This window comes from Medicago truncatula, chromosome 4 (assembly GCF_003473485.1).
Source record: "Medicago truncatula cultivar Jemalong A17 chromosome 4, MtrunA17r5.0-ANR, whole genome shotgun sequence".
Classification (NCBI taxonomy): domain Eukaryota; kingdom Viridiplantae; phylum Streptophyta; class Magnoliopsida; order Fabales; family Fabaceae; genus Medicago; species Medicago truncatula.
The window spans coordinates 56,060,772-56,080,383 of NC_053045.1; the positions used below are offsets into that span (position 1 = coordinate 56,060,772).

General features: G+C 32.6%; 2 protein-coding genes and 1 pseudogene across 4 annotated transcripts; 1 reads left to right on the forward strand and 2 right to left on the reverse strand.

The window, feature by feature from the left end:
* The first annotated feature begins 4,330 nt into the window (after positions 1–4,330).
* On the forward strand, positions 4,331–7,268 carry LOC11445490 (arogenate dehydrogenase 1, chloroplastic). 3 transcript variants are annotated; one of them, XM_003609417.4, is made up of 2 exons: positions 4,331–5,585; positions 6,142–7,268. In XM_003609417.4, exons 1-2 carry the CDS (start codon positions 4,477–4,479, stop codon positions 7,103–7,105), a joined length of 2,073 nt encoding a protein of 690 aa, XP_003609465.1. In that variant the 5' UTR covers positions 4,331–4,476; the 3' UTR covers positions 7,106–7,268. The 3 variants fall into 3 exon arrangements, with proteins under 3 accessions (XP_003609465.1, XP_013458115.1, XP_013458116.1); XM_013602661.3 differs by having other exon boundaries at positions 6,157–7,268; XM_013602662.3 differs by having other exon boundaries at positions 4,333–5,585; positions 6,175–7,268.
* A 2,377-nt stretch (positions 7,269–9,645) lies between these two features.
* On the reverse strand, positions 9,646–12,598 carry LOC11443701 (protein SRG1-like; annotated as a pseudogene).
* Positions 12,599–16,936: 4,338 nt separating this feature from the next.
* Positions 16,937–19,222, reverse strand: LOC11446682 (protein SRG1). Its single transcript, XM_003609420.4, has 4 exons — positions 18,854–19,222; positions 18,125–18,372; positions 17,463–17,790; positions 16,937–17,349 (listed from the first exon to the last, which is right to left on the reverse strand). Exons 1-4 carry the CDS (start codon positions 19,085–19,087, stop codon positions 17,104–17,106), a joined length of 1,056 nt encoding a protein of 351 aa, XP_003609468.1. The 5' UTR covers positions 19,088–19,222; the 3' UTR covers positions 16,937–17,103.
* Positions 19,223–19,612: the final 390 nt, after the last annotated feature.

Here is a 19,612-nt window from a genome sequence, read left to right on the forward strand (position 1 = left end):
AACAAAAGAAGATAGTTGAGAGAGCAATCAACAGAAGAAAAAGGTTACATGATGTCGCGAAGGATGGATCTTGTTGCACCACCGGTCTTGAGACTACATTATGACACCTCTGTTTTGGAAGGGGGAAAACGACGATTTTGGTTTGTCTGAGGTCCATTTAAACAAATTTTTCATCTAAAGTTTACTTTAAAAAATTCTTTACTAAAAAAATCATAGCAAAAAGATGATACACTATAAAAATCATGTTTATAAAAAGCTATAACCATTTTTTCTATGAAGCTATAACGATTATTACATTCACAAATCCCTTATATATACAAGTTTTTTTTTTTTTTTAACGTAACTTACAAAATTAGAAATTGACATATTCTCTAACAAATTAAAAATGACTTATCCTATTCTAGCCAAAAAAAAGAAGACTGATGCTACAAACTTAGTTAAATTCTTGTAAAAAGAATATGACTCATGACTTAAAATATCGAATGTAATTTGAACCTATTTTATTTTATTTTACTTTATTTTTTATTGAGTCTATTTTTGATCATTCCAGATTCAATCACACCAATACAATGATATTGCGTGTCTAATAAATTTACCTATAGAGATTAGAGAGTACTTTTTATAAAAAAAAAGTGATTAGAGATAACTCATCAACTAAGTACCATACCCTCCCTCAAAAGAAAAACTCGTACCATTGATAGACACATAGATTTTCTTTTTATATACGTTAAGGTGGTGTACTAATGCAATGTTCGCTAAAAAGATTATAAATCCCACACCAACCATGCAAATTGCAATTAAAAATTGTTAAACGTGAGAATGTATATTCAAATTCTTTCTTTCTACTAATGACAAAATTTATTTCGATAAATTCCATAACAAAAACAAAAATCGATAAACAATGTCCCTGTCTCACATAAATCGCGTCCTTTGTACGTTGTAATTTGATAGCAATTCTTTCACAAAAAATATTTAACCTTAACTTTAGTGTATCATCTACGTGTTTCTCAAGCAATATTATTACAATCAACTCTTTGACACAAATGACAAACAAACGAGAAGATCGCTATAATTGTGATATACTTTTGTCTGGTAAAATGATTGAAAGCTTCTCTGGGCTTATAATTGTGATATAAAGTAGGAAATGAAGAATTTTTTATTAATTCGGTAAAGTGATGCTAACTCGTTTTACAATTGTCGGTGAAAAGATCTAAACAATAATTTATGATTATAAAACTAAGTTCTTACCAATGATTTATAGGAATTCGCCATTCCACGGCCATTTTAAAATAAGAAATAAAAAAGAAATGCACACATTTCATTTTTGTTAATTTGGTAGTAACAATTTCGAGTGAACCATCAATTTAGTCCCTGAATTTTTACGGGTCGGTCAAATTCGTCTCTCAATTATGCGAAATATCAATTTAATCCCTGAATTTATCAGACGTCCATCAAAAAGGTCCCTCCGTTAACGGGCTCCGTTAGCCATGCTGACATGTCGCCTTGCATGTTGTGCTGTCTTGTACGCGTGGCAAGAAGGAAGCCACGTGTTCAAGGACGAATTTGATTGATTTGGAAAAAGTTCACTTTTCATTTTTCAATTTAATTTTTTCGTGCTTTTCCCATTTTGCCCCTGCATTACATATTCCCACCTATGCCTTTTGCCTATGTAATATTTCAGCTTCAATTTGTGTGTTCTGTAATTTCAAGGATCAATTTGATATATGATTAAAATATTCAGGGACTTATTTGATAGTTTGTAATATGATGTGGGGATGTATTTGAAGGTTACATTTCTGAATCATCTTCAACCTCTTTTCATAACCATTAAACTTGCAGCTTGAAGATGAAGCCCGACTTTCCCATATTCCCACCCCCCATCATTTCAGATTCAATTTCAAGCGTTTTGCTTCAAGAAATTTTGTGGATTTTGGCTTCAATACAAAAAAAAATTAGGGTTTTAAGTTTTTTGAATTGGGGAAGAACTGGACCACTTATTATTGGAGGAAATTTAGGTGATATTAGAATGTAGATTATAGATTGTGTAATTAGGGTTCCAATTTTATACAATTGGGGAAGACAAAGTCGTTGGGGAAGAAAAGAGCTGTTTGGGAAGAAACCAAAAAAATTTCTGCAAATTAATCAATTTAGTCCTTCAAAATGTTTGGAATTATCGGCCAAATTAGTCCCTACCTACGTGGCGTATGACATGTAAGAGGTTAACGGCCACGTCAGCCCCGTTAACGGCCCGTTTGATCAGAATGATTAAATTGATTGACAATTAACAAATTCAAGGATTAAATTGATATTTCGCATAATTGAGGGACGAATTTGACCGACCCGTGATAATTCATGAACTAAGTTGATGATTCACTCTAACGATTTCCTTTCATTTTTATCTTCAGTTTTTTTGTTGGGAGTATAATAAACATAAGATAAGATATCGTGTAGAACTGAATAAGAATATGATATAATATGAATTTAAGAAAGTCTAAGCATTTTTAAAAATAGAGATGCATTTCACTAAATACCAATACTTTAAAGACATTCACGGATATGTTTTCTAGAAGTACCGTAATTATTATTTATTATGTCTTGCTTCCTTATTTAATATAATTTTTAAAAGATATTCTACTAAATTCTTATTAAATATTTCAAAGATACTCTCGAATGCCTATCTAGGATAATACTGGACACCACTTGTGTACCATTAAAATACCAATGTTATATAATATTTGACCAATAAAAATGTGCCACATACCAATATTATTTTATAAATATTTTATTTGATATATGTTTTTTAAAATGTGTGCCACATGTCACACCTTAATTAGCTAATGTCACACCTAGGATACTGGATGGAAAGTGGCGGAGCTCAAGGGAGCATTGACACCCCCCACCAACAGATATTCTATTACTTGTCAAACATATTACAGTGTATTTTAATCACAAGTATTTTATTTTTTAGTTGTGATAATTATAGTTATATGTTAATGATTAGTGCATCTACTTTACAAGTATTTCATAATTCGTTTTTAGTCCAGAGAAATTACAAAATAGTCATTGAATGTAGATTTTGTTGGTCAATTTTAGGGACTATAGTGATTAACATAGTCTACATTCAGGGATTAAATTGACTAACGGTTCCTGCATTCAAGAACTAAATTGACTAACCAAGTCTACATTCAGGGACTATTTTGCAATTTATCTGCATTTAAGGACTAAAGTGACGACTCATTTCCTATTCAGGGACTAAAACGACTAATCTCCCTTCGGTCCTATTTATATGAAAAAATTGACTTTTTAGATTAATTGAGTAATTAATGTACTTGGTATAAAATATAGACTAAATACATCATTTATGCAATGAATCAAAAATGTCAAATGTTATTTATAAATAAGACCGGAGGGAGTATTTATCACTCATGTATATAATTCTCACAATATAACAAACATTATACTACCATTTTCTTATCATATCATATACTCCCTCCATTCCTTTGTAAGTGTCTTTTTAAAAAATTAACACCAAAATAGCGATGTGTATTTTTGCACATTTTCTTCCTATTATACCCTCATTTTAATCCACCAATAAATTCCTATTTCACACACTTTATCTTTCTAATAAATTTAATATGTTATGTTTATCTCGTATAAACAATTATTATCTTTTTCTTCAACACATTCCTATTTTTTTGCGCGCTCTCTCTATCATAACAAACAATTGTCAATTTTTTAAATATTGTGCACATCTTTTTAAGTAGTAAGTCGATATAAAAATTATTTCAACTTCACATTTATCAAAAGTTAAGAAAAATTAACCTTCTTCCAACTCCTTTAATCAAAGTTAAGGCTTCAACTAATGTTAGAATCACACTTGAAATTTTTAACAATTTTTATTCATCTTATTTATATAATTTTAACTCTTCTTAAAACCATTGTTTGGAACAAAATTTTGTTTAAATTTTAGATAAAAAGACACAAATTTTGTTTTAAAAAAACAAACTTTAATTTTCTAAATAGATAGCATTAATAAGTTTTATTGAAAAAGATAAAAGAGACGGAGGGAGTAATTTTTTTAGGGATATCATATCTTGTTTATTTGAAAAGAATATTTTATCATATACTTCCTCTAGTCTTATTTATAAAACATATTTAAGTAAAACAAAAATTAATGTGTTTAATCAAAATTCTCAACTAAATACATCATCTCCTATTCGTATAAATAGAACTTGAAAGAAGGAGTATATTATGTGATTATGAGGTGTATCTAAATTGCCCTCGGAGATTATTTCTAAAGCGTGGAAAAGTGAAATTGATGTTGTCTAGCTAGAAAGAGTAATAAGTGTAAGAAAAGAATAAACGTGTATCTTAACACTCCTCTATTTATAATAGCAGATTTAAAGAATGAGGACATGAACCGGACGCATTTCCTCTACGGTTCATCGTATTCATCCCCATTCACAAACCGTCAAAATGCTCGGCGTTTCAACCTTCCACTCGACGTCGTTGAAAACGCCGTCGCATTCAACCACCACTCGCCTGAACCCTACATTTCCTTTCTCCATCTCCATTTCCCCCTCTTTCAATCGTTCCACCACCACAAAACCCCTCACCATCCGTGCAATCGACGCAGCTCAATCATTCGACTACGAATCCAAAATCGCACTTCAATTCCACAACTCTCAAAAGCTCAAAATCGCCATCATCGGTTTTGGTAACTTCGGTCAATTCCTCGCCACCACTTTCGTCCGTCAAGGTCACACTGTTTTAGCTCATTCCCGTTCCGATTACTCCGCCGTCGCTCAAAACATCGGTGTCAAATTCTTCCCCAACGCCGATGATCTCTGTGAAGAACACCCCGAAGTTATTCTTCTCTGCACTTCAATAATCTCAGCACAACAAGTTCTACTTTCTCTTCCATTTCAACGACTCAAACGGAGTACATTGTTCGTTGATGTTCTTTCCGTCAAGGAATTTCCTAAAAACTTTTTTCTCGAAATTTTACCTAATTATTTCGATATAATTTGTTCGCATCCTATGTTTGGACCTGAGAGTGGAAGCAGTGGCTGGAAAGGTCTTCCCTTTGTTTACGAAAAAGTTCGAATTGGGAACAATGAAACTAGGGTTTCGAGGTGTGAGAAGTTTCTTGATGTGTTTGGAAGAGAAGGATGTAGAATGGTGGAAATGAGTTGTGCTGATCATGATAGATATGCTGCTGGGTCACAATTCATAACACATACTGTTGGTAGGGTTTTGGGTATGTTGACGTTGGAATCTACTCCTATTAATACTAAAGGGTATGAATCTTTGTTGAATTTGGTGGAGAATACTAGTGGGGATAGTTTTGATCTTTATTACGGACTTTTTATGTTTAATAAGAATTCTTTGGAGATGTTGGAGAGGTTGGATTTAGCTTTTGAGGATTTGAGGAAACAGCTTATTGCTCATTTGCATGATGTTGTGAGGAATCAGTTGTTTGAAGATGCTGTAAAGGTCCAAAATTTGGGTGATGATAGCAACCATGTAGCCAGAAAGCATGGTCAAAATGGATCAGCAATTGTGTTATCCTCCAAAAATCAGAGGTGTTCATTTTTCTAAAAGCTTGTTATGATCTCAATTTCGTTTAGTGCATTATTGATTGCCTGGTTTGGATAAACAACTTAATTTGCAGCTTATTTATAAGTTATTTCTATAACGTAAGATAAAATGAAGTTAAATTGTTTTCGTATAAGCTATAAATTGTTTTCATATATACCTTGACATTTATGAAATAAGCTGAAATCATAAGCTGTTTTCACAAGTTCTCTCAAACAGTCTTACAGTAAGCTGAAATCATATTGTATAATTCTGTTTTGTTATTCTTGTGCGGGTATGATAGGGGGAGTGGAATGAGCTGTATGTTGACAGTAACTTAACTTTGTGTTGCTCTGATTTCTGTTGTTCTTTAATATGAATTGGATATGGTTGATCTTAATGTGATGAAACAAGGTTAAAGACTGTTATTGCAATTCAAAATGAGTAACAAGTAGGTAATAATGACCATTTGTGGAGAGCATTTAATGAATGCTGCTTTTGTTTTTGTTTCCTGCGAGGTTGTTGTTTTAAATCTGGTCTAATTTGTAGTTGCCTAATGTTTAGATCTGCTGATGCCAGACTACATGGTTATTACAGATCAAATGGTTCTGGCCAGTCGGATGACAGCACAAAGCTCAAAATTGCAATCATTGGTTTTGGCAACTTCGGTCAATTCCTTGCAAAAACTATTGTACGTCATGGGCATAAAGTGTTAGCATACTCTAGAACAGACTACTCTGATGTGGCTCGGGAATTGGGAGTTTCCTATTTCAACGATGCAGATGATCTTTGTGAACAACATCCAGAAGTGATTTTACTTTGCACTTCAATCCTTTCCACAGAAAAAGTTCTTAAATCATTGCCTGTGCAGAGGTTGAGGAGAAGTACTTTGTTTGTTGATGTACTTTCTGTCAAAGAGTTTCCTAGAAACTTGTTTCTTCAACATTTGCCACCTTATTTTGACGTTCTCTGCACTCACCCTATGTTTGGGCCTGAGAGTGGAAAAAATGGGTGGAAGGGTCTTCCTTTTTTATTTGATAAAGTCAGAGTAGGAAGAGATGAATCAAGAATATCGCGGTGTGATCTGTTTCTTGACATTTTTTCCAAAGAAGGGTGCAGAATGGTTGAAATGTCATGTGCCGAACATGATTGGCATGCCGCTGGATCACAGTTTATCACACATACCACAGGAAGATTTTTAGAAAAACTGAAGTTGGAGGCAACACCAATAGACACAAAGGGCTATGAAACTTTATTAAGTTTGGTGGAGAATACTGGTGGGGATAGCTTTGATCTGTACTATGGTTTGTTCTTGTATAATATAAATGCCATGGAGCAACTGCAAAGATTTGATCTGGCTTTTGAGTCATTGAAGAAGCAGCTTTTTGACCGTTTACATGGTATCTATCGAAAACAGGTATTTCAAAATGAAGAAAAAGTCCGTGATTTTCCAGAGAGATCTATGTTGCCTGAGAAATCAGAAGACAGTAGTGTGGTATCTTTTTCAAATACCGTGGATGCTAAATGAAATTGATTTCCAATATTTACTTGTAATTTGTAATTGTAGTAGGCCCTGCCATTTCTGTTTGTATGTTCTTAATAGTTTGTTAATTTCTTAAATTTCACTTCCAATCTTTCTAAAAGTTCTTGACTGAAATGGGAAAATAAAAAGGATTCTAAAACTTTGGATAAACATCTTTAATTCTCAGATTATTTTAGCCAACAATTTTGTTTACAGGGTATGAGAAAGAGATATCGGCATCGGAGGAGAGAGAAACGATGACGGGCGGGCAGTGTTGACCAATACCACTGTGATGGTTGCGATGAGTAAAAACTTATTTTCATTCAAAAATTGGATTTTGTAACAATCCCCTCGTGAACTGGTTTTCTTAATCGAAACCAGTTTAACCGATTCTGAACCGGATTGGAACCACTTTACATCTCAAACAGGTTTTAATGAAAAATGGATTGGTTTATCAAACTACAAAAGTACAACCATAAAGTGGATTGGTTTTTGTTAAGAATCAAGTTCGTCAACTATGTATTCATTAGTGTTTATTAGTTTTAATATTGTAATCAACAATATTCATTATGTTACACAAAATGTAGTCTGATCACATGAATATAAATAAAGCTATCAGTGTGGTCGTATTAGACACACAAGTATTCACACATAAATAAATTCATTACAGTTTATATGATTTGGTTAACCATGCACACACCTAATCAAATATCGTAACTTTCCTATAATTTCTGCTTTCTTTCCATTTTTACCTAGCTGAACTGGAGCTCACACGTTCATATTTTACGTACCACAGATTTATGAATATTTAGAGCTCTAGTTAAAAGCTTGATATCTTTAGGAATGATATTCACCTCGTTTGTTGTCTGGCTACTATTTACTATGGCTAATTGTCTTATCATTGTATGGTCAGTGTTTATAATTTTCTATCATGTGGAGTTTGGCAATACTAATCTAAGAACTCAAAAGTGTGCTGGATATGATATGTCAACCGCATGTGTTTTTATTTTATTTTTTATGCTTGTCCATTTCTACTTTATTGTATATCTTTCTGGAATGCTTCCTCACTTGTTTATTGGTTTTGCAAGGTTTTAATCCCAAATTTCTTTTATAACTAGGCGAACCACTAGTCTTAATGGCAAATAGTTGCACTTGGTTTTTGCCCATCATCATTGATCATTTGATTCCAGATCCCTTGCAAAGTATAGTTCTTTGCATTTTTCTGATTTTTTTCATAACCTTGATCAACACAGTTGATTGCTTAGGTTTGTCCAGACTCCAGAGAACATTATTGGTGTGAATGTGAATATGTGATTAAACTAAACTCCAGTTGCCGTTATAGTTTTTTCCTGAAAGAAATTGTTTTTGAGAATTTTATACTACCTCCAGTCCTACTTACAAGAGACAATTTACTTTTTAGATACATTAAATAATTTATGTATTTGGTTTAGGTTCTTGACTAAATACATACATTATTCAATGTATCTAAAAAATCAACTTTCTCTTATAATTAGGATCGGAAGGAGTATTGTTGAAGGGAGTTGGTCTAAATATACTATTCTTTTTGAAATTTTTAAGATTGCTTATCTGAGCTGTGGTCCCTCTACTTATTACTACTTGGTGATAGCACAAAATGCGGGGTCATGTGGGTTGTCATTATCTTCTGGGGGAAAATTGAGAACACATGGTAGTTATTTATCAAGGAAAAGGAAAATGCCCTCGTTGTTGGTATGCAGGTTTTGGTCCAGCTATATATCTATATATAGGAAAATTTCAGAGCTGACTGCTGGAGGTATGAATTAATAAATAGATATTGATTTTATTTTATATAATTTTTTTACTTAAAATCAGGGAAAATAAAATAAAAGACATATGTTGGTTGGTGGCAGCGACCACTTACCTTTGTTTGGTAAATTATTTGAAAATTACACCTATTTGATTTGATAATAAAATGGAAAAACTACCAATGTTTGATAAAAAAAAATCGCATTGAATTGGTCCTGTGCTAAATTGATCTTGCACCAAATTGCAATTAAAAAACTTTTGTTTATCACACTAAAACTATAAAATATAAATTCATGGTGGACCTATGCTAAAACTATGAAATTTGATTATAAATGACAATGTGTGAAGATGGTTGGTCATGTATATCTTTACTGGTTTGATATTATGTTTTGTATGTTACATCCTAGGGCTTGTTGAGTATTATGAACTATGATTCATGACGGTTATTTGGTTGCAGCAATTAAATTGGTTTAGGTATATTATGGACTATGACAACCACTAATAGTTATCATTTTAAGGTATATTATGTATAGGCTTATGTCTTATTGTGTGAGTATTAGAGGATCCAAGTCTGTCACCCCAGCGTAATTTTAGTCGTTTTTTAAAAATTAAATCTGAGCTGTTGAGAGGATCCTGACCCAAACTTAGGGCAAAAAACTTACAACAAAGGTAAGCCTGCCATTATTCATAAGTGTAATACACACATAAATATCATATATTTGGTGATTCTCTCACAACAGCTGAACCATTAATATCTCTGTTTCCATAGTTTGACTTGACTTAATAACCAAAACATTAATATGTATTCCTCTAACAACAAGTCATTAGAAATCCAAACATGATATTTGTCTCACTTCTGATCGTAGTTATTATCTGCAATTTTGACAGTATCAAGTGCTATATATTTTCCCCTCTTGATAGGTCTTGTAGTTCATTTCACAATAATTTTTTACGTTTCTGTACAACCTTGGATATGTCTCGTTTATTAGGTCTTCAACCGGTCCAATTTCGTTCTCTGGTTCTGGCTCATTAAAAATTACCACAGACATCCTCAACTTTTTTGTATTTGTCACAACCCTGAGCATGGGGCACTTGAATATTCCATTACTCATGATCTACAATAATACCCAACTATAACTTAGACATTCATATTTTTCTACATATGTGACACATGGATAATAACGGTTAAAAATGTTGTTAATTTCATTGAGGAGATGATTAATTTAATCCACAATCGAGATTGTGATTAATTTATGATTAACCAAATTTTCGATATGATCATAATTAACCATATACTCAACGGAATGAACCACAACTTTGCATGCGAATAAACATATGTCGCGGATGTAAGGAAAATTGAGTGTACATAAAACAGTATATAACCTCATTTACCTACCTCCAGTTGGTCGCCAAGATTGACAACAAGAGCATCAGGAATTGAAGGGACATTGATGCATTTGTCATCTATCAGAACTTGAAGACCTTCAACTTCTTTGGCTTGCAATAGAATTGTGATTCCTGGTCTATCCGTGTGAGGTTTGACGCCTAAAACCAAATCAGGTCTAGAACCCGGTGGATAGAAGTTGATTCTTGCTTTCACTAATGATTGCTTCCCAAACAGGTCCAAAAAACTATCTTCTTCCAAATTCAGTGACCTTGCCATACTTCTCAAGAGACAATCTATTATTGACTTCACTTTGGTAGAAAACTCTTCTAATGTCTCACTGCATAACATTTAGAAAATTAAGCTCAATAATAATTGCTCTGTATTATATCATTATATTGTAAAAAAAATTATTTGTTTAGTGTAAAAAGATACCATAAACATAATATCTTTATAATAATATATAGTACCTGAAATCATTAGGATTTTTTGGCCAAAGAGAAAGCCTTCGTTTTTCCTTTGGAAAAACATGAAGAGCTAGGCGATAAGACCAGTCAAGAACTTGCTTCTTTCACAGCTCTTCACTATTGTATTGATAGCTTTAAATATTGTTGGCATTCTTTAGAAGTGCAAAAAACTCTTTTATAACTTCATATTCATTTCACAGCTCGTGCATACTTTTGCTTTTCCTCCACCGGAAGTGCAAAAAACTCTTTTGTAACTTCACGTACTTTGTCAAGATATGAAGTTGACATGCCATATGACCAATTGCCTATTTGTAGGAGTAAGTATGTGAAGAAGTATAGTTAGTTATATAGCACTACTTTAATCCCTATTTGCATGCAGACACACATAACTTTGAGATCTCGAATAATTGATATTCAACTTAATAATACTGCATTATCAAATGAGCTAGATTTTAAACACTATTTGTAAGTACCTTTAGCATTGTATATGAATGATTTTAAAATAATATTTTCTATAGAATGTGTTTAATTATTTTTTATCTTTCAAAACTGATTTTTATTTTTTTTATCTAGTAAATGAGATTTATAGTTAGGGACAACCTTTTTGCATAAAAAAAAAAAAAAAAAAAGTTGGGGACAACTTTTTTCTTTCTAAAAGATGCTTTTGTAGGTATAGAGGTAGTAGCATTTATGAGACCAAAAGAGGAAAAAAAACATCAATATCCCAATCACCTTTTTGCATTCTATAATGGGAAAGAGAAATGATTCCTATACACCCTTTTCCATAACACTTTTTTATACACCCTATGCGTAGGGTATTTTGGTAATTTCACAAGTCCCTTTTTTCAACTCTTTCACTCTCCCATCTTCCTCTGAAACGAAAAAACCTTCAAACATTCCCCTCTGCAACAGTGATCTCACCACCATCGCTGGTCACCGCAATCACCGACGTCACCTGCGTTCGTCCTTCTCTACCATCGGTGTTTTGGTTGTTTTTTTTTTCTTTTTCCAGATATACGTCGACACGTCAAATCCACGCCGCCATCAACCTTTTGGATTTCCGGTAGTCTCAGATCCGATCTAATTAACGACGACGATACCAACAACGGCCGTATCAGATCTACCACTCTTTCTTCTTCGTTTCATTCCGGTCAATGGGACAGGGACGATGTGGTGGTGAGGTGAGAGGAGGACGAATGAGGGAGCGGTGGAGGTAAAGAGGTTGACGGAGACGACGACGGTGACGGCGTTGGTAGGACATAGGTAGCCCAGATCTAAAACGGAAGGATGGGAGATCGTCGTTTCATTCGCCGTCGCAGGAAAAAAAATTGGGCCGCCGCCGGTGGTGGTGAGCTTTGGATTGAGGGAGAAAGGAGAAAAAGGGTGCAGGAATAAAGAGAAGGAAGGAAACACTCTCAATTTGTTTTTTTTTTTGTTTTGAGTTATCATTATTTATTGTTTTTTTATTAGCATATGGGAGGTGTAGAGTGGTATGTTGCCACATAAGTGTGTCAACGTATCATCTCTCAATGGGAAATGGCTTACATCGATACCATATAGTACTTTATACACTTAGGATTAGGAAGTTACTATAAATCCTCACCTGGAAGCATCCAGCTGAAGTTAGAGCTAATCTTAGCTTCTCTACCTTGTGATGAAAGAAGACTTACATCAATGATAGGTATTGGAATCAGTGATGAAGAATATTTAGCTCCAAAGCTATTTCCTTTATCTAAAATATTGTGATGGTGGTTTATCACCATGCATAGACATTTTTTGGATACTCTTGGGAAGTAATTTTGCCTCCGAAACAAGCACATTACTACAACATTTTTGAGTTTACGCCACACTTCACCTGTCCATGGCTAAAAAAGGGTGGGTTAAAATAGGAATAAGCCACGATATTAGAATTGTGGCTTAAAAATTGGATATACAATACCTTTTTTTACTTCAAACAAAAAAGCGTGGCTTATGATATTATAGGCGACACTATTCAATTTTATAGAACCGTGCCTTAACCTTACCCTCAAATATAGGAAGCGGGAATAAAAAAAAAGAGCGTACTTTTCAATTTTGTGATCTGAAACTTAAAAAAAAAACATTATTTTTAATAAAACAAACTTTACCAACAAAACAAAACAAGCCAATTCATTCGATCTCTCTCTGAACTCACTCTCAAAAACCCATTCTCTCTCTCTCTCTCTCTCTCTCTCTCTCTCTCTCTTAAATCCAATCAAGTAATCGAACTTCTCTTTCGACAGTAGTTTCTCCGACCAACTCTCTCTCTCTCTCTCTCTCTCTATATATATATATATATATATATATATATATATTCCTGATCCTCTCATACAACAACAAAATCGCCCCCCCCCCCCCCCCCCCCCCCTAGAGGTAGGCTCTCTCTCTATCTCTATCATTATTCAATTTTATTCTGAATTTGTTTCAAAGAAAAGGGTTTAATAAATCATTACTTGTGAATTTGATTTTAAAGAAATAGGGTTGTGGATCTGATTTGAAAGGAATTGATACTTTTTTATTCGCTTGTTATGTTAATAGAGATCTTAGGAATAAGAATTATAAGTTCTGAAGTTGTAAAATTAACTTATGTATGATTGAAAAATATGGGTGTAATGGTATGTAGTACTTTAGAATCTACCAAAATCCCCTTTCACTTAGCTGGAAAGCTATCGCAAGTTTTTGGCAAACTACTAATTTTTATTTTTTTTGTAAGGAATAAAGCAATTATTATTGATATATATAGAGGCTTTATTAGCACACACATACACTAAACACACCGGTGAAGTTACTATTGTTGATATCCAATATAAGAGATTTCTTACATACCCAATGTAATTTTATTTTTGTTTGAGAAATGATTTTTTTTTAGTGCTTGTTTTTGTTTGATACATGTTGATGTTTGTCACCCGTACGCCCCGCGTCAGATAAGTAATCCAAAATAAACTTATTTTTCTTTGCTTCGACACACTTTTACACTCCTTAGACAATTCTCAAACACTTCTAGGAGACTTAAAGATGTGTCGAAACAGTGATTATCAATGGAGGGGTTGAAAACAAGAAATTTTATAATGTCATTTTTAACTTTTCAGTGTAGTAGAGTGATGAATGAGGTGAAAAGATTGTCATACTTTGTTAAAACTTGTTTGTAGTGTAACAAATTGCTCAATTTAGATGTACATACATATTTTAGTTCCTCAATTTAATATTTTATAAATAATGTTTGTTTTTTATTTATTTAACTCAATGCCAGTTTCGAGGAAAATATAAATATGATTATCCTTCATGTGTTTGCTTAAGTTGGGTGCTGACTACTGATAACGAATTTTCATTGTTGTAGATTTTTCTATCACAGTGCTCTCCAGTGGTTCCTTGAATTTGGGTTAGTTACCTATTCAATTGTTTTTTCTGTTTTTGATATTTTTTTTATTTGAGATAGCTTCTCCTATTTTCCATATTGCTTTTAGAAAAAGTACTCTACAACTTTAATTAAAGGTTAGGAACTACATGTATTATAATTGGGATTATCAAATATATATGGGGAATGCATTTTGATACTTACCAACTTAAGAGAGAAAAATCTCAAGAGTTGTGCTATGATGCATTTTTGATATTTTTTTATTTGAGATACTTATATTAATAGGAGAATGCTATGATGAAAGTTTGAATCACATTCAGCTCTATTAGAATTTTTACTAATCAAAGTACATGCTCTAAATTATATAGAATGCAGATGAGATGGACAAAAAAAATTGAGGATAGATTGAGGTGATAAATATGATTTAGTGAGATTGTTTGAATGGTTAACATATAGTCATACTGAATAATTTTTTATTTTCATGGTTCTTGTTTTGAACTTATAGTCATATTGAATATTGTGGAACTTAATATCTGCTGCAAGTTCACGAATGATTCCTTATATTGATGGTTTCCCTGATTCTTTATGGTTTTCCATAGAGAGATACTTATGTAAGTTGAAGAGTTATGTCTGTAATAGAGCTCATCCAGAAGGTTCTATTGTTGAGGGATATTTGGCTGAAGAAGCTTTGACTCTTTGCTCAAGATAGTTGCATCAAAATGTAGAGACAAGGCTGAATAGAACATGTAGAAATTATGATAATAGCTACTCTTGCGAAGTTGTCTCAAATGATTTCTTTTCAAGTATTGGTCGTCCTTTAGGTGGGAAGCAAAATAGTAAATCATTTTCAATAGACCCAAAATCAAAAGCTCAAGCTCATCAATACATTTTGTTCAATTCTGATGGAATCGATGCATACATAAGGTACCATATTTGTAAGATTTAAAAACATTAGTGCTTATATTACGTCTTTTTTATTGTTTTATTTTTACTAACATAATATTTTTTGTTACAGTTTGGACCCAATGATTATCATCAAGAGGAATGAAGCTAATGGAATGCACGCAATACTTATTTTATGTTTTGAAATGCGAATGCAAAAGTTAGTAGTTGTTTAGATTTAGTTGCTTGATTATTATGTTTGACGGATGAATCATGAATTGATGTTTTGTGGAAGTTATAGGATTTAGATAAGATGACTTTGTGCTTCCTTTGTTAAAGATTTATTTTAAGATATTATTATAATAATTTATGTTATGTTATTTAAATGATTATTTATTTTAAGCAACATAGCAACAAACTAAATTTGCTGTCTTGATACAAACAAAAAAAAAGCCTAAACAAAATACTGGAAACCGTGCCATAAATTAAGGTGTGAAAGTGGGGTCTAATCTTCAGGCCACGGTTACGGAACCGCAGCCTAAACTAAATCCAAAACACCGTGGTTTTACTAGACGAAAGAAGTGTACCTTATTGTCGTTTCTTAAGCCACGATTTTCAAATTTCGTGGGCTAATGTAAAAAACGTGGCCGAATTAGGCCACGGATTTATTTTTCTAGCTACAATTTTGTGGTTTAAATTCAAAAATGTTGTATTGTTGGCCATGTCTTTCAGTATATGATTTTTTAATTATGAGATGAATGGTTTTCATTATTGTAATGATAACTTTAAATATCGTTGGCATTCTTTAGAAGTCAAGAGATTTTTTTAAAAGTTTTCAAGATATTTTTGAGCATATAATAGTCATTTTAATCATTGAATGCTTTGAAAAAGTTTTATGCAGTGTCAAGTATTTTGACGGACACTTTGGACAAATGTTTTTAAATAGAGTGTCCAAAGATTTGTGACCAACCAAACATTTCCAAATGTTTGAATCCTTAGTTTACATAGTTTCCTTAAAAAAATATATTTTACATAGTTAAATGACTTGTATTCTTCACACGCTGTGAACAAATAACGATATTATCTCAAAGACAAGATCTCATAAAAAAATATCAAGACAAGATATTTCATTTCAAAAAAGGAAATTGCTCTTTAAGTTTCTGAAATTGCTCATACAAGTTCAAAATTGTCTTCAATACCTTCAACAACAGTTAACCATCGTTCACTTCTTAACATTTAGCTTAACTCAGAGGATCAAATGACAGTTAATTATCGTCAAAAGTATTAAAGTAATTTTCGGATGCATGAGAACAATTTTAAAAGCTTAAACACCAAACTTTCTTCAAAAAATAACGAGTGAACGATAACATGAAATATCCTACACAGTACCCACGACCCCCACCTTCTTGTCTAGGTCTAAAGTTTGTCCGTCCCTTTTGAAACAACAATTGAACGGATAATAAAGAAGATAATTAAAAAAGATAATTTTCTTTTGTTTCTTAATTTTAAGAATTTTAATTTGGCTTTTAGCTTTCAAATTTTTTATTTTAGTTTTCACTTTTTATTCTTAAGATATATATTTTGCAAAAGTTATATCAATATGGTAACGTTTTTGTATTGAAATTGCCCCTCATTTTACAAGAAGTGTACAAATACGGTTGTTTTCAAACACAATTTGAAAGAAAAAAAACTATATTAAAATTTTAAGTTGGATTATTAAATTAAACTTTAAAAATAATTTATATAAGAACTAAAATATATCTAATATTATCAATATGTACGAGTCTCGTTTGCAGATACGAGACCCTTGTGAGAGAATCTAAAGGTCCGAACAATTGCTGCACTGCAATGTATATCTGTCAAAAATAAGTTGTAAACTTTTATATGTTTAGAATAATTAGAGGTCATTATGGACTATGAGTCTATGGTCACTATAGGCACCTTAATTGAAATTGAAATATAAATTTGACTGGTGATTTCATCATGACAACTAAACCATTCATGTATTTGTTTTTCATAATTCGACCTAAGAATCCAAATATTAATGTGTATTTTAACAACAAAAACCATTAGGAATTTAAATGTGAAATGGTCTCACTTATGATGATCATAGCTAGTTATCTGTCATTTTGACAGTATCAAGTGCAATTTTCCCCTCTTGATAGCACCTATAGTTAATATCACCATAATTTTTGACATTTTTATACACCCTTGGACGTTTCTCATTTACCAGTCCTTCAACAGGTCCAATTTCGTTCACTGGTTCTGGCTCATTAAACATTGCTATAGACATCCTCAACTTTTCTGTATTTGTCACAACCCTATGCATTGGGCTCTTGAATATTCCATTACTCATAATCTACATCAATACCAAACTTCAAATTAGTATTTTCATTATGCTATAAAATTCGTTGTTTATAACGAGTTATTAAGTTGAGTAACTCGTGTCAGAGTTACTCCTTATTTACCTACCTGCATTTGGTCGCCAAGATTGACAACAAGAGCATTAGGTATTGTAGGGACATTGATCCATTTGTCATCTATCAGAACTTGAAGACCTTCAACTTCTTTGTCTTGTAATAGAACTGTGATTCCAGATCTATCTGTGTGAGGTTTGACACCTAGAACCAAATCAGGTCTAGAACAAGGTGGATAGAAGTTGATCCTTGCTTGGAATAATGATTGCTTCCCAAACTGGTCCAAGAAACTACCTTCTTCCAAATTCAGTGACCTTGCCATGCTTCTCAAGAGATAATCCATCATTGACTTCACTTTGGTAGAAAACTCTTCTAATGTGTCACTGCATAATGTTGAAAAAAATTAAGCTCAGTAATAATTGCTCTATATTATGTTAGTACATTGTACATTGTTTAAATGTGACCCTTAAGAAATCCTCATAATAGTAGAGAAATTGGTTCAATTTAATAGTAGTTACATCCAAACAAAATTTTGATATCAAATTAGAATGTTAATTAACGCAGTTCAAATATGTAGTTAAATTTGTGTGTCAAAATAACACCTCTTTTTCAGGACATTCAATGAGCAGCCGAGATGCACGGGGTTTTGTCAATAAGATCGTGTTTAAAAGATGATTATACACATTTGAATTCACCATAAGAAAAGGGTATTGGTACCTGAAATCACTAGGATTTTCTGGCCAAAGAGAAAGCCTTTGTTTTTCTTTTGGAAAAACTCGAAGAGTAAGGCGATAAGACCAGTCAAGGACTTGCTTATCCGAAACTATTCTGTCATTTCCATAGCCTTCAGATTCATTCACAGCTCGTGCATATTTCTGTTTTTCCTCAACTGGAAGTGCAAAAAATTGTTTTGCAACTTCACGTACTTTGTCAAGATATGAAGTTGACATGTCGTGACCAATTGCCTGTTGGTTAGAAGGAGTGCGTCAAATATAGTTTTTAACGTTTATAAGACCACGACTTAAATACGCGACTGAGTTTGGTAAGTGGCAAATTGAACTTATGGCCATGATCCACGAATTATAAATTGATTTAGCGGCTGATTACTTCTAGAAATTCATATAGCGGCCAATTTAATGATCAAAATGTTTTGGTCTTTGTAACGATCAAAATAATTAGCAGCCGATTTTTCTAATCGATCACAGATCGATGGTTCAAATTAGTTTGTAACCAATTTAGTGATTGATTTGGAAAAAAAACTGAACTACTACTAGTCACTAATATTAGGTAATGAATTAATCACAACTTTTGCAGCTTGATAACTCGGAATGAGCACTATAGTCTAAATCCATCTATGCGGTAAATTATTCTAATTTTGAGCAATCTATGGTATTTAACTACTTATACACATACAAAGTTACTGTAAATTATTGTAAAAATCTTCACCTGGAAGCATCCAGCTGAACTCAGAGCAGATCTTAGCTTCTCTAGCTCATCTTCTGATGAAAGAAGACTTACATCAATGATAGGTATTGGAATGAGTGTTGAAGAATCTTCTTTAGATCCAAAGACATTTCCATTAACTAAATATTGTGATGGTGGTTCATCACCATCCATAGACATTTCTTGGACACTCCTTGGAAGTAATTTCTCCTCTGAAACAAGCAAATTGTTGGCCATGTCTCTCTCTCTATGAATTTGACAATAAGATGAAAAGTTTTATATTTTGTTAATGATATTGATAACTTTTACCATTTTTGTTCTCCTATTTATTTATGTCAAACTTGCTTTCAACGTGTCATTGATTTGTGTGTATTCCTGAATTCCTTAATATAAACGCCCATAACTTAATATAGGGAAAAATATTGCAAGGTCATCTTCACAAGCAATTTCAGCTAAAGATAATAATATTATTTTTTAGCTCAAATTATGCAAGTCACTCTTTGAAAGCAACATTTGTTATTTATTCAAATTTGGCAATTCATTCTTTTAAAGCAATATTTGTTATTTTTTTCCTATTTTTTTTAAGAGTATTACTTTTTTCACCCTATAACAATCTCACGCACCAGTAAAATTTTCAAAAATGCCTCTCTGCAGTTCGGATTTCATAATCCGGACGAGTTTAAATTTCATATTAAAGAAACGTTGGACTGGACATACTAAAGAACAAGACCCAATGCAAAATAAACCCACAAGTAGAGTAAG